Source organism: Mixophyes fleayi, chromosome 2 (assembly GCF_038048845.1).
Source record: "Mixophyes fleayi isolate aMixFle1 chromosome 2, aMixFle1.hap1, whole genome shotgun sequence".
Classification (NCBI taxonomy): Eukaryota; Metazoa; Chordata; class Amphibia; order Anura; family Limnodynastidae; genus Mixophyes; species Mixophyes fleayi.
In genome coordinates this window covers 355,431,963-355,446,293 of record NC_134403.1, presented here as the reverse complement: position 1 = coordinate 355,446,293, position 14,331 = coordinate 355,431,963, and the positions used below count along the sequence as shown (strand labels likewise).

The 14,331-nt window shown below is 40.5% G+C and overlaps 1 protein-coding gene across 4 annotated transcripts in view; it reads left to right on the top strand.

Moving 5' to 3' along the window:
- TIAM1 (TIAM Rac1 associated GEF 1) overlaps positions 1–14,331 on the top strand; it is a 225,817-nt gene that overhangs the window by 123,877 nt on the left and 87,609 nt on the right. For all 4 annotated transcript variants that reach the window (XM_075197150.1, XM_075197149.1, XM_075197151.1 and 1 more), the window contains 2 exons: positions 6,106–6,195; positions 7,835–8,805. In XM_075197150.1, the coding sequence (XP_075053251.1) occupies positions 7,846–8,805 (960 nt within the window). In that variant the 5' untranslated portion in view covers positions 6,106–6,195; positions 7,835–7,845. The remainder of the gene's footprint in view (positions 1–6,105; positions 6,196–7,834; positions 8,806–14,331) is intronic.

Below are 14,331 nucleotides of genomic sequence, written 5' to 3'. Positions count from 1 at the left end.
GTGTTATCATATAACAAAATACAGCTATGGGTTACAAGGCCTTGTAAACCTTTTTATACAGGTCAACGCCTCATGTTGACCTATTACACTAATGAGGTCATGATAAGTGACACCACTTTGCTTCCTGTATCAACATTTATTTTTTTCTTTTTCAACTTTTTAAGTGATTTGTGAATGTGTGGGTTTTGTCACCTTTTATAACACAAATAACCGTGGTCGTCTTTCGGCCTAAGGTAAGATGAGCGTTGCCAAAGGACGGAGGGTTAGGTGGCAGTGGGTCACAGATAGGGCACTATATTGGCAGTCTGTGGAGGGTGTGGTATCTCTTTAACTTCTGTTTCTGTAAAGTTTCCAACAGATGAGTAACAAACTGCGAAGTCTTTTTGTGGCTTCTGAGACTGTTAGTCGGAACCTCCTCCCCTGTTTTAATCCATGTTTACAGGTACTTGAAACCACACTTTAATCTTCGTTAATTAAGTGTTTGGTGCTGCCTCTGAAACATTGTATAAATTGTCACTTGGTGGTTACAGTACAACAAGCCGCCTGGGTGTGTTGATACCGTGATTCTTTTGTTGTTTTTTGCCTTTTAAATAATTAATATTAAATTTAAACGTTATTGGACATCAAACTGCATTTATTTGAGGCTTGAGTCTGTCTCTCAACGCGTGTGTACCATCTAATAACTACTTTAGGCATATCTCCTATAAACACTATTGGTGACATCCCTCCTTTCGTATTCCGTAAATAGGAATGTTTATTTAAACATGTATATTGTTTAAGATTATGTAGCATGACAATTATCAACACAGCTGCACCTGGTTGTCTAACCTACTATTCTGCATATAGTCACGTTCGTTGTTTCCTTAACACTTTTCTGATTAGTTGAGTGGAACTTCTTTTTAAACTATGTACCGATCCCCAAATAATAAAATGTTTACAAACTATTAATGATGCTCAGGCTCTGTTCCTCGAGAACCGAACACACCCGAATTCAGGGGATCCGAGTACCCGGCTCGGTACTGTCGCGCGCCCTCGGAATTGAAAACGAGGCAAAACGTCATTGCAACGTCGTCAGATCTCGCGAGTTTTGAATTCCTTTTTAAGATCCAACATAGCGAGGGGTGGGAGGGAAGACGGACCCCCATTTGTCTTTTCTGCCACTGCTGTGTGCCAATGTGTCCTAGATGTGCTAGGAACTGCCGTGTGTTTGTGTCAATGCTCTGTCGCTTGCCATCCAGCCAGGTCGCTGCAGTATTTGTCCGAAAGTGTATGAAAATAATATTGTGACCTGTGAGGTGGTCAAAATTGACTGCAAATGACTTTAAATTAGTGTTATTGAGGTTAATAATAATGTAGGAAGAAAAAAAGAGCAAAATTATGTGATTTTAGCATATTTTAGGATTTTTGCTAAAAAATCCAAAACCAAAACACACGAGGGTGGTTTTGCCAAAACATGAAGCTAATCCAGATCCAAAACCAGTTCACGGGGGTCAGTGACCATCTCTACAAACTATATATTTTTACTGCATTGTGCTTGAACTGTTGCTCAATAACACAACGACTGCTCGCCCCCAGTGTTGTCCAGAAGTGGATCCCGCCTTTTTTATAATGGCTTTCCTGTGCGCTGTATTTTCAACAAAAAAAAAAAAACAAACTAACCTAATATGTCTGTAAATTATTTTACTTAATTGTTGAGATATCAAGTTCAGTCAGTTTGTTTTGTAGTTATGATGCTCATTACTAAACTTTATTTAAGAATTAGGTACAAGATGATCATTTCTTTTACTTTTGTTTCCATAGAAACCAGCTTCTCTTAGGGAAAAAATAGCATGTTCTATTACTTTATAATTTTGAGCTGTTAATAATCTCAATTACCTCAACTTTGCTTGTTAGGCTGGCTTTATCATTACTATTATATAGTTAAGTTATATAATATATAAATTCAGGATTCTCTATCTAGAAGCAGTTTGCTTGGCAGGTTGAGCCATTAAACTTAGAATACATGTTCATCCGTATTAAAAGGTTATCTTCAAATATCGGCAAAAGTGTATCCCGAAGATCTGACGCCATGAGAGAATTGAATCTAATTGTGCCATTGTTACGTGACTGAGTGAAGCTGATTTAGGCGTTAGCGCAATATCCACTCATACTCATTCACCTCTATGGGGTTCGAGGGAAAAATAAGCAAAGATTTCTGTCAAATCTCCGCTGAGAAGTGTCTTGAGGACGTTCCTGAGTCACTTCGTGGCTAATTGAATCTCCGCCTGTGTCACGTCTTTCCATGGGGGAACTGACAGGAAGATATACATAGCAAGGAATGCCTCACAGACCGCACTCAAATCTCTTCAGATCTGACAAGTTCTTAAGTTTTGCTTCTGTGGGGGAGATTCACTTGGCCACGAATTGTCTCCGGAACGTCCTCAAGACACTTTACGGCGGAAATTTGACAGAAGTCTCTGCTCATTTTTCCTCACATAGGAAAATGAGAAGAAATTTTTACAGTAAATGGCAGCAATGTGCGAAGCGCGATATCTGCTCACCACATCTCCGGCCATGGACTCTCCCCCTATGTTTATAAACGTAGACAATTTTGCTTCATAAATGCCTGTAGACAGAAGCAATATTGGTGAGGATGCATGCAATCAATTCACTAGCAGCTAGTGACCTCATTGAGGTATGAGGCATCCTGCGGAGGCAGCCATGTTTTGGTCTGGACCAATCTTCCTTAGAATGCAGCCAATCCATTTTCTTTGCTGCCATGACATCACATTGACAACCATTAATATAGGTATATTATTCCTAATTGGTAATATATAGTTCAGTATATTAAAGTAAATAAGGGATTTGTATGTATTGTTTAAATAAAAGGCTCCCCAGCAACCTAATTCCGTAAATAAATATGTTCAGTGTGTTATTCGGTAACACTTGGTAAACATGTTTGTAATAGGATGTGACATGGCCTATAACCCGGCTGGATTCATCATCATCATAATCATCATTTATTTATATAGCACCAACATATTCCGTAGCGCTTTACAGTTGGGGACAAACATAGTAAACTAATAAACAACCTGGGTAATACAGACAAAGAGGTGAGAAGGCCCTGCCCGCAAGCTTACAATCTATGGGATACATTGATTATTTGCCCATACCCAGAGGAAATATTTCTTTACAGCAAAGTTTTAGCGTGGGGTGATGACAGAACACTTCCTAAACTTTTACTTCCATGAGGGCCGGGCACATGCCTGTATCTGAGAGCGGAGCACTGGGCAGATTTGGTGTCACTTTCTATTCCTGCCGCAGCTCCCTGCTCGCTGTGGGTAGATGAGTCTTGTCAGAACAGCCTCCCACCACAAATCTATTTTTATACCTGCAATCTGCTGTTCCGTACATTTGCACAGTAGTGCTTCCTCGTACACCACTTGAAACCTGTGATTTTTTTTATTTTATATTTTTTATTGTGGGCTTTGCATATAATCTAAAGTTTCCTCAAAAATGCCCTGCTTTCTAGTCAGGAAAAGTTACTTTAAATACGGCCAGGTTAACCCTTTGCTGGTCACAAACCCTGCTGATGCAAGGTTTTTATGTGTGTGTGCGTCGTGAGGGAAACGGTTATCTTGGTTATAGTGTCACTTCGCCAGGTTAAAATGTACTTAATCATCCTACGTATTTAATAGGGAGTGTTCCCTGGTTACATAAGGGGTAATGTATTGGCTACTGTGAATTATAATGATATTGAAAATCACCAAGGAGTTTTTGTGACCGTATAAAGGCCACAGGGTCATGGAAATTCAAGGTGACCTCTCGCACACGTATAATTTACAATAGGTGGGGAGGAGGGAACCGTCCATTGTTTGCATTTGTCAGAATACATTTTGGCTACATTGTGGTCACGTCTGACTCTGTAACATTTCTGTTTAGTTGGTGTTTATCTCCAGGGTATTGAAGGGAAAAGCAGGGATCTGCAACCTTTCTCTGTTAGCGTGCTAAAATCTAGTCATGTCCAGGTGTGTCAGCGTGTGATTGCGTGTGTGTGTGTGTGTATACATGTATGTATGTATGTATGTATGTATGTATGTATGTATGTGTGTGTGTGTGTATATAATCACTGACACAAATTCATGTTTGCCACATAACTGTGCCCCCCAGTAGTTCATATTATGCCACATAACTGTGCCCCCCAGTAGTTCATATTATGCCACATAACTGTGTCCCCAGAAGTTCATATTATGCCACATAACTGTGCCCCCCAGTTCTTATTATGCCACATAACTGTGCCCCCCAGTTGTTGTTATGCCACATAACTGTGCCTCCCAGTTCCTATTATGCCACATAACTGTGCCCCCAGCTCATAATAGGTCTTATAACTGTGCCCCCAGCTCATAATAGGTCTTATAACTGTGCCCCCAGCTCATAATAGGTCTTATAACTGTGCCCCCAGTTCACCTTCAAACATATGTGGCAGATGCTCTATGTGCTACTTACCTCTGAAGTCAGCACACGTGTCTTCCTTTCCGTAATAAAACCTGAGATCGGTTTCACCAAACCAAACGCAGTTTCGGCCATCTTCGGCTGCTTTAATGAAGTACCTGTGGAGTTCCGGCGTGTCACGTAAAATTGGTCCACGGGTTACCGAGCTTTGCTCCATAGTTACTGCAAGTTCTTTTCTTGCTCTTCATAATATCCTCCATCTTTACTTGCAAGGGAAATTTGTAATGTCGGGGCCATATAGGGCCACTAGCAGCAGGTTGTCTTGTTTATTTTTTACTATGCAGCCATTTGTATTGTGATTTTCCATTTTATGATTGTATTTAATCATTTTTCACTGATGTTATTTTACCCTCCCTCATCCATGACCATTGTTACACTAGAAATGGGGTTTCCTAGTAAATAAATAAATTCTATATGCTGGTTTTACTTTTCATTATCTTTTTTTTCTGGAGTTTATACAGTGTTTTTGTTTTGTTATTTTTGCTTGTTTGTACAACATAATAATATTCATTTTTGATTAACTGATCACTAGATAAGACGTCATCTCCACCTACTGACGGTCTTTATTCTGTTGCCACTTTCACAGGAAAACGCCTGCAGTTACTTTTGTGGTCGGTTTGAATGACTATTTCTCCAGATTCTTAATCTTAATTTCTTAAGAAGTAAATTATGCAAATATGCTCAGATCAGGAGATGTGGCCAAGGGACAATTCAGGCAGTCAATTTGGTTGACTTAACATCCCTTCCTATTAGGGTGATAATGATCATATTATCTCACCAGAAACCCCTAATTGGGCCACAGAATTGACAAGTATTGGCCAGTAGCCGCATGTTTCTTTGCTATAATTCAGTTGTAAACATTCATCATCATCATCATCATCACCACCACCATTTATTTATATAGTGCCACTAATTCTGCGCGCTGTAAAGAGAACTCGCTTACATCAGTCCCTGCCCCATTGGAGCTTACAGTCTAAATTCCCTAACTCACACACACACACGGGTCAATTTGTTAGCAGCCAATTACCCTACTAGTATGTTTTTGGATTGTGGGGGGAAACCGGAGCACCCGGAGGAAACCCACGCAAACACAGGGAGAACATACAAACTCGACACAGATGAGGCCATGGTTTAGGAATTGAACTCTTGCCCCGGAGATGTAAGGAAGAAGTGCTAACCAATTAGCCACAGTGCTGCCCCGAATGCTATTAAAGCAAAATCCCCTTTCTGAATAATAACAGAAGTATTTTTTGTCTGATAAAGCTTCTGCAAAGTTCTGAAAGTTTGAAATGTATTTTAAATTGTTTTATTTTCTCCATAATCCTTAAAGGAGAGTTATATAAATCAATGTAGAGTTCAGGAAGAGAATCTAAGAGCTGGCAGGACTTGTATTTGAGGAAGTGGGGAACGTGCAGCTGTTCAGTTCTATAGAAACTAGTCCGACTTATCTTTACATTTAGGTGTCGTGGTGACCAGCAATTTGTCCAACCTTAATTTATAAAGACTGTTTTTTGTTTTTTTTTTAAATACCTTTTTTTACCCCTTTTTATAACAAGTGATATTTGTTTCATATTTTATGCTGTGTTTAATATATATTTTTCGGTTTCATTTTAGGAATCATTCACCCGAAGCCAAAGATGAATGACCAGGAACCAGAGGGGCCCTATGTCGTGTGATGCTGAATCCGTTCTCATTCTGCCAGAGGTGATTGGGCTTCCTGTGTATGATAAGTGATATTCAATCATTTCAACTTTTTCACTTGAGTTTTTGACAGTTAAAGTACTTTGATCCCTCAAATGTTGTTGTTGTTTTTTCGTCATTAGGCCGGATGCCCGTAGCCCTGGGGAACGGACCAGTGACCCTGCTTTTAGCTTTTGAAGTGAACGTTTTAAAAATAAAAACTTCTCAATTAAGTTTCCCCATAATTGCCTATAGGTAGCGCCGGCCGCCATGTTGAACGTATATTTATGAGAGTGTAGCGTGTCCATTCTCTAGGAACTACTGTGATGTGAGTGCACCTAAGTTCATCTGTGACATCACAAGTAGGGACCCAGAAACAATGTTTGGGAAGGCCCAATTGATTGATGTGCAATATATTCTATTGCAAACTGCCTCATATGGGGTCCCAGAACAATGGAACACTCACCCTTAGGTAGAAAACGATATTGAGCACAGCTGTAGATAAGAGAAATGGTAAACTAAGGCACGGATATTGTCCCTCCCTGCACCCCTTAGTCTTGTGCCTCATCACCCCCTTCAAAACTGTATTTAAAACCTGCTCCCTATTTTTTTGGGGGGTTTAACAATTATTCTGCCAATACTTATTCCCCACTATGTCCTTATGGGTTTAGCGAAGAAATGAGATAAATTAAGATGGGTTTTTTCCCCCCTATGGATATTGTCGTTTTTGAATTCAGATCTTAAAATCTTTCTTTGAAGAAACTTTCAAAGATTGAATCTACCTCAAGGGGAAACTACAATTTCCTATTGTGCTGAAGCTTCCACAGACCTGCGTGCTGGTCATTGTGACCATACTTTCCCTTTTAATTGAGGTCACCCATCCATTTTCCCTGTGAGAACGTGGCCCCCCTCCCCCTTTGCTTCCAGCTGTCCTTTGTACGGACCAATTTGTGTGATGCGCTGGAAGTGGCCGCGTTCTGGGTACATCATTATAGTCAGGGAGTTCGTGACATTCTGCTTTCAAGCTCTCCTTGTGTTTGCTTAGTGTGTTATGGAAAAGGAGGACGTTGCTTATGAAGAGAGATGAGTGTCGATAGCTATTGACAAACTGCTGAAACATTCTGCTTTCTATCTGCTGTTCATCCAAAATTTGTTTCCAACTTATATATTGTATTTATAGTGGGATGTATTAAATAGTGTACGGTGTCCTTACTTTGTACAGTTCATTTTTGTAATAATCATTTGTGATCATTATGTAAAATATTTTTTAATATTCGTGTTACTTTTATGTTACAACGTACCATAAATAAATGCAACTATCGTCATTTAGAAGATAAGCTGTTTAGATCTAAGATGTATATGGGTTATTGTACCATCTACTGTAAATTCTAAGAATATTCTAATTCACCAAGGAATTTTGTGAACCTATAAAGACATTTGTTGCAAAAAAAATTTTGGCCTGTTAATTGTTTTAGGGCAAATCGTAAATTTAAAACATTGATACTTTGTTGCTAATTCTCATCCTTGGAATACATGTCTGATTTTTATTTCTACAAGATATCTTTATAAAACTCATTATGAGGTTTGTAAGACTCTTAACTAATCAAAGGAATCTTTGAGCAAAAAGTAAATTTATTTTAATTCATATTTGTTTGTTTTGCAGACGGTGAAATCATGGGAAACGCTGAAAGCCAGAATGTAGAGCAAGCTTTGTACGGCAAAGAGCACCCCAGTTTGGGTCGGAAGCACACATCTCGTTCCCTTCGCATCTCCAACAAAGCTTCTCGCCGTACCAGACATGCGTCGTCCGGGAAACCGGTTCACCGGAATTCCGAAGTCAGCAACAGGTCAAGCAGCACTCCCAGCATCCCACAGTCTCTTGCAGAAAATGGCATGGAACCGTACTCCCAGGATGCCAACCTGGATGATTATGATGGCCGAGGATGGGTAGACGTGGGCATGAGACCGGTCTCCTATCACACGGATTCCTCCGTCACACCCAGTTTAAACAGCAGCACTGTCCTCACCGCCGCCTCCGTGCAGAGCATACAGGACTCTGAAGAAAGTAGACTCTATGGGGAGGAATCTGCCTATTTCCCAGATGGAAGTGGTCGGTCTCAACTCTACCTGACAAATGGGCCAAATCTCTTGGACACTGCGAGTTTTAAGAAAAAACGCTCTAAATCTGCGGACATATGGCGAGAGGACAGCTTGGAATTTTCGCTCTCGGACCTGAGCCAAGAACACTTGACTAGCACTGAGGAAATCTTATGTTCCACCGAAGAGAAGGATTGTGAGGAAACCATTACCGCGGACCCATCGGACTGTCCCACCCAACTGAACTCTTCCCAACGTGCCAACTCTTTAACGGACCTGTACCCACAGAAGAGCCAGCTTGCCTCCATCAATGGCGTCCCCAGGAATAAGTTCATGATCTACTGTCGAAATTTGGTATCGCACTCCCCGGAATCGGTAAAATATACAGCATCGCCCACTCAGGCTGACGAGCCGCCGTCTTACAGCAATTATAATACCCTTCCATGCAGGAAGTCCCACTGTCTTTCTGAAGGTGCTACAAACCTGAAACTCAGTCACAGTAACAGCATGCAGGGGCGGAGAGCAAAAACTACTCAGGTACTAAATTTTGGCTTTTAAATCTGACTGAAGGAAACAAACTTGTTACTTTTTAAAAAAAAGAATAATAAAATGCCATGTGTACAAATGTACTGTAAAAATATTAATATATATATATATATATATATATATATATATATATATATATATATATATATATATATATATAATGGTGGAAGAATGTAGATGCCAGTCCTGATAGCCGTGCAAACACATAGTGGGACATTAATGAAAACCAAAGCCAGCGGTACCCATAGTAAGAAATTATATATTTACTTTTATTTCTGAACTGCAAAGAAAATAAGAGATGCTATCCGGTTGCTATGGGTTACACTATCTATTTCTCCCTGTTTGCACCAGTTTTCCTAAATGTCCCAATGGAATGTTATGCCCCTTATTTACTGCAGCCATAAACTTGCTGAATGCTGGCTGTTTGTGTCTTTACTTGAAAACTAAACAGCTGAATGGTGTGAACAAGCAAATATTTACTGGTATCTTACGTCTGACCCTTCACCTTCACGTGACCCCTCTGCTTACGCTCAAAGAGCAACCTATTCCCAAAAATGCAGCATTTGTTACAGACAGGTGCCAGGAACTCTGTGTCTTGCCGTATTCACAGAAAAGCTAACATAACGACATAGCGAGTCGGAATGACAGATATTTCAGATATTTGACTTATAGGGCTTGAAGTTTGAGTGTTTTCTCTGTATACTGAGGTTCTTCTCAGTACAGGTAAAGAGCTGCACCTTACATATTCCTGTGTGTACGTGACGTCCTGCTCTGGCTTGGAGGGTGTGCTTGAACTTGTAGTTTGTCTAGAGCTGGACACCAACCCTTGTTTTTAAGTCTGAATTAATCAAAGCTATTTACTGCATAAGAGCGCCGGTGTTGGTCACGTACCCCAGTGCCTCTGGTTACACACCCTGATACCCCCGGCACGCCCTCAAATCTCTGTGCTCCACCCTTGTCTACACTAAAAATATCAAGTCTATTTTGGAATATGGAGTGTGAGGAATAAACATGACACGATTTGCATCATTTTGCGCCCCTCCACCTTTTTAATAGGGGGTTTTGTTGTAATATTTTTGTGTGAACCTCCCCCCAAAAGAAAAAGAAAACAAAAACATGTCAACTGAAAATGCTTTTGACATTGTTGCTAGTATTCTGAGGTCACTGTAGGCTTTTTTAATGTAATTACTTGCAGTTAGCACAAGCGAATGTTACAAGATTCATTCTCAAAATGTTACAGAAATGCAGTGTATTTGAATGCTAACACCAGTGGGTATGGTCTCATTAAACACAATGGGTTCTATCTTTAGACCCGTTTTACATGCGTTGCACTAGCATTAGAAACACATATAAAAGCCGTGTAATGAACACCAGTGGGTATAATTCGTTAAGTTGAGAAAGGACTTACTCTATCTCCGCCCTCATACAGGAGCCGCCCGTGTTTGGCAGGAAATGCCGCAGGAAAGTTGAAGTACTGAGTTTTCAAACCGCCTTAAGAAACTGAAAACACTAAATGAGTACAATGACTTCCCCTATTTATTTAATTTTAAAGTAATTGCTTATTTTGAAGTTTTCTGGTTACAGCTTTGTGAACATTTTTAGGAACTAAAAAACTGATCACATCTCTAAAGTGAGAGACAGCCGATCCCCGCACTCGGTACACCAGCCCCTGTCCTTGGGAGATTGTCAGGATAACACATTAGACTGCCAGGGATTTTTCCGTCTCTCATACGCGATCCTGCATAATAAAACATAGCACAGGTAGAATTATCATTTACAGAATCCTCCCCAGTACTTGCGTTCATGACTTGGCTTTATCACCTCTTGCCTCTATATTTTTGCAGTGATTTATTTTAGTTTCTTTGTCGTTTCTAATATTTGTTTTTACAACACGGTGAATGCATTTTAGTAACCAGCCTAATGTCCACCTGTCAAACACCTAGTGGTAGAGTCATGGGCTGTGCCGTGAGATAGGTGGGCACACTGTGGCTGGTTCGCTCGGCCAGAAGCTGACAATCTCTTAATGTTCTGTCTTAACTGGTTCTCAAAAGCCACAATGAAGCCAAGCTCTAAATTTAAGCTCCGGGTATAATTAATTCGTTTAAATGCTTATTTGTTTAACACTTTGTAGTGGGTCGTAAACTATTTTACAGCAAGTGTACATTGTGAACATGATGTGGTACCTGTATGGTTATGTTAAGTATGATGGAACTCTCCACCATCCTTTGAACAATCTGAGTTTGCCCCTTATCTAGGTTCCAGTTACCCCCGTACGCATTAACATTTATACTTGTGGTTGAGAGCGCCCTTTTTTTTTTGTAAGCTCTCTTCTCCATCGCAAGACCGTCCTTAATGGACACTCATTCCTACTTTCATCATCATCATCATCATTTATTTATATAGCGCCACTAATTCTGCAGCGTTGTACAGAGAACTCACTCACATCAGTCCCTGCCCCATTGGGGCTTACAGTCTAAATTCCCTAACACACACGGGTCAATTTTGATAGCAGCCAATTAACCTACCAGTATGTTTATGGAGTGTGGGAGGAAACCGGAGCACCCGGAGGAATCCCCACGCAAACACGGGGAGAACATACAAACTCCTCACAGATAAGGCCATGGTCGGGAATCAAACTCATGACCCCAGTGCTGTGAGGCAGAAGTGCTAACCACTAGGCCACTGTGCTACCCCTACTTTTGGCATCCTTCACCTGGGTAGGAGGCAGCAGTGTGCACTATCTGTCCTGCGTAGACCTATAGAAAGCCATTAATTTCCTAGATGCTCACATAATTCTGCTGGCATTGAAGAGTCTACCAGGAGATGTCCAAAATACTCAGAATATCCCGGACTAACTGCATGCATTGATGTTAAGTTTGGCGTCGATCAGGAAATGCCAATTCATGGGGAAAGGCCTACTCAAAATGTAATTATAATAGGACATATGCTTGCTTTTCCTTGTTGCAACCAGAGAAGTGTCACTAATGCCTGAGTGATGAGAAAAAAACTTTCCTTGCCAGAAGAGCTTTCGTTTTAATGTTGACCTGTGACCTACACATAGCTGAGGCAGCCATTGTATATGTCCCTGTTATGGGCTAAATATTGGTTTCGGGGGTACTTTAATTTGTTAACGTGGGACGTAGACAAAGATTGACTGGTACAAGCGTCCTACCATGCATAAACGTAAAGTTCCCTACAACCTATTCATAACATAACCATGTTTGACTGTAGCCGACAGAATCATGCGTGTCCTTGAAACAACTTTCAGATATAAGGGGATGCTGTCATTAATGTTTGTAAGCGTGCCTCTCATTAGTAAATTGCTGGTATGGAGAACTAATCTCTATCCACTTAGTATTGCTTTATAGTTCTCTCCATCCACCTTCCCCGTGTAAAACACTTAAAATAAATCTCTTTCCGTTGGAATTGCCTCGGCCTCCACGGGGTTAACTGCGGAGCAATAGGGAAAGTGCTTTGTAGTTTAATGACAATATACGGTCCCGTGGTTAGTCACGCTTAGTCATTTTCTGCATCCAGCTCCTCCGTATAAACCATTTCAAATAAACGTTCCCAGATGGAGGCACTCTGCTTCTCCTTTATGTTGTCCCATAGTGTATTTTATTTCAAACGCGTTCAAATAATGTTCCCTGTGGTCCCAGCTGGGTTGTAAGTTTTTGGTTTTTTTTTCTGAGAAATGTATTTCTGGATTGGAAGAATCCATAAGTGGCCTTGTTATCGCTTTCACCTGCACCAGATGTTTCTTATTTGGAATTTCTTATGATCATACTTTAAATCTGACCCAGAGTGTTTGTCTCCGGTTCCTGAAATTCTCTGGAGAGTCACAGCGCTGATGGTGTGACATGACATGAGGCAGGTACATCACTTACATACAGTGTGTTGCAGATTCGGTGTGCAGTTTAGCATTGTTCCCCAAACTTTTCCTCTTTGTGCTCCCCGCAGCATTATTTTGGACAGCGCGGTGGCTAACTGGTTAGTACTTCTGCCTCACAGCGCTGGGGTCATGAGTTCAATTCCCGACCATGGCCTTATCTGTGTGGAGTTTGTATGTTCTCCCTGTGTTTGCGTGGGTTTCCTCCGGGTGCTCCGGTTTCCTCCCACACTCCAAAAACATATTAGTAGGTTAATTGGCTGCTATCAAAATTGACCTTAGTCTCTCTGTCTGTGTGTGTATATTGGGGAATTTCGACTGTAAGCTTCAATGGGGCAGGGACTGATGTGAGTGAGTACTCTGTACAGCGCTGCGGAATCGGTGGCGCTATATAAATGGTGATGATGAAGATGGGGGGTCTCTTTCTGCTCCCCACACAATGCTGTCAGTCCTAATCATGACCCTTTTTTTTTTTTTTTAACCATGATTTTGGCTATTTTTGGTCAGCATTTGTTTTCACTGTTGCTCTTTAGATTTTTACAGATTTTTGCTCCCAAGATATGTGTTAGAAATGTAAAAATAATATGCTAGGACAGTATTTGTTTGATTTGAAAGGCAAGGGTGTAGCACCCAAAATGTTGTAATCGCCTATACCTGTCCTGTTGCACGTTAACTCGTTACCTTTACATGTTGTTTTTTTTATATATATATATATATATATATATATATATATATATATATATACTTTTGAAAGATGCAGGTGTGAAAAGAGGGCGTGGCTTGATGGCGCCATTATCCAATTGTCTCCTCAACCCCTACCCTCTCGATGTTCACTGAGGTGGGTGTGGTTTGATGTCACAATATGCAAACTTGACGGTATGTCAACAGCCACCTTGTGATTGTCTGCTGTCTCGGATATCCGAGAGGTCTCTCCAGCAATTCGGACATTCCCGGAGTGTCGGCAACTATGGTTATTAATTGTCCCAGAAATTTTTCAGTCTTGTATTTTATCAAAATCCTACTCTTCACCGTGACTCAGCCACTTGCCTAAACTAGAATAACCGAGGACAAAAACACTGTAAAACAAGAAGAATAAACACTTGCAAAGTAAAACAATCCACAGCAGCTGTAACAGCAATCTATTACAGGGTTACAAACCGTGTTTGGGAAGTAACAAAGACTCCCAGGAGAGCCCGGGTATGAACGTGAACAAATGGAGCGTTCTAAGCCCATGGAAACCAGGGCTATGCCTAAGTGATCTCCTTCCTCCTGCAAAGAAACGCATTATGAATTATAGATTCTACTATTCTACTTTACACTGAATAGATGCAGCGTTCTTTTCATTCGTGTTCTTTTTAAGTTAACTGGGAGATGGTTTCGCTCTTTTTATTGAAAGTGAGAAAGCTTTGAACAAGGTCTAATATTGAAGTCTTATCGAGAAAATGAATATATTCAAGTGAAGAATGGCTGTCTCTGAATCACACTCTACGCGTTTCACCGCAAAATCCAAATGTTAATTAGTTTAAAAGCTGTCTAGAGGGCCGAGTAAAGGTTATAAAAAGAGCAGTTAGAATTTTTAACTTTTTGTTTTTAAATTTACATTCAGTCATTCAACATAGGCTAAACAA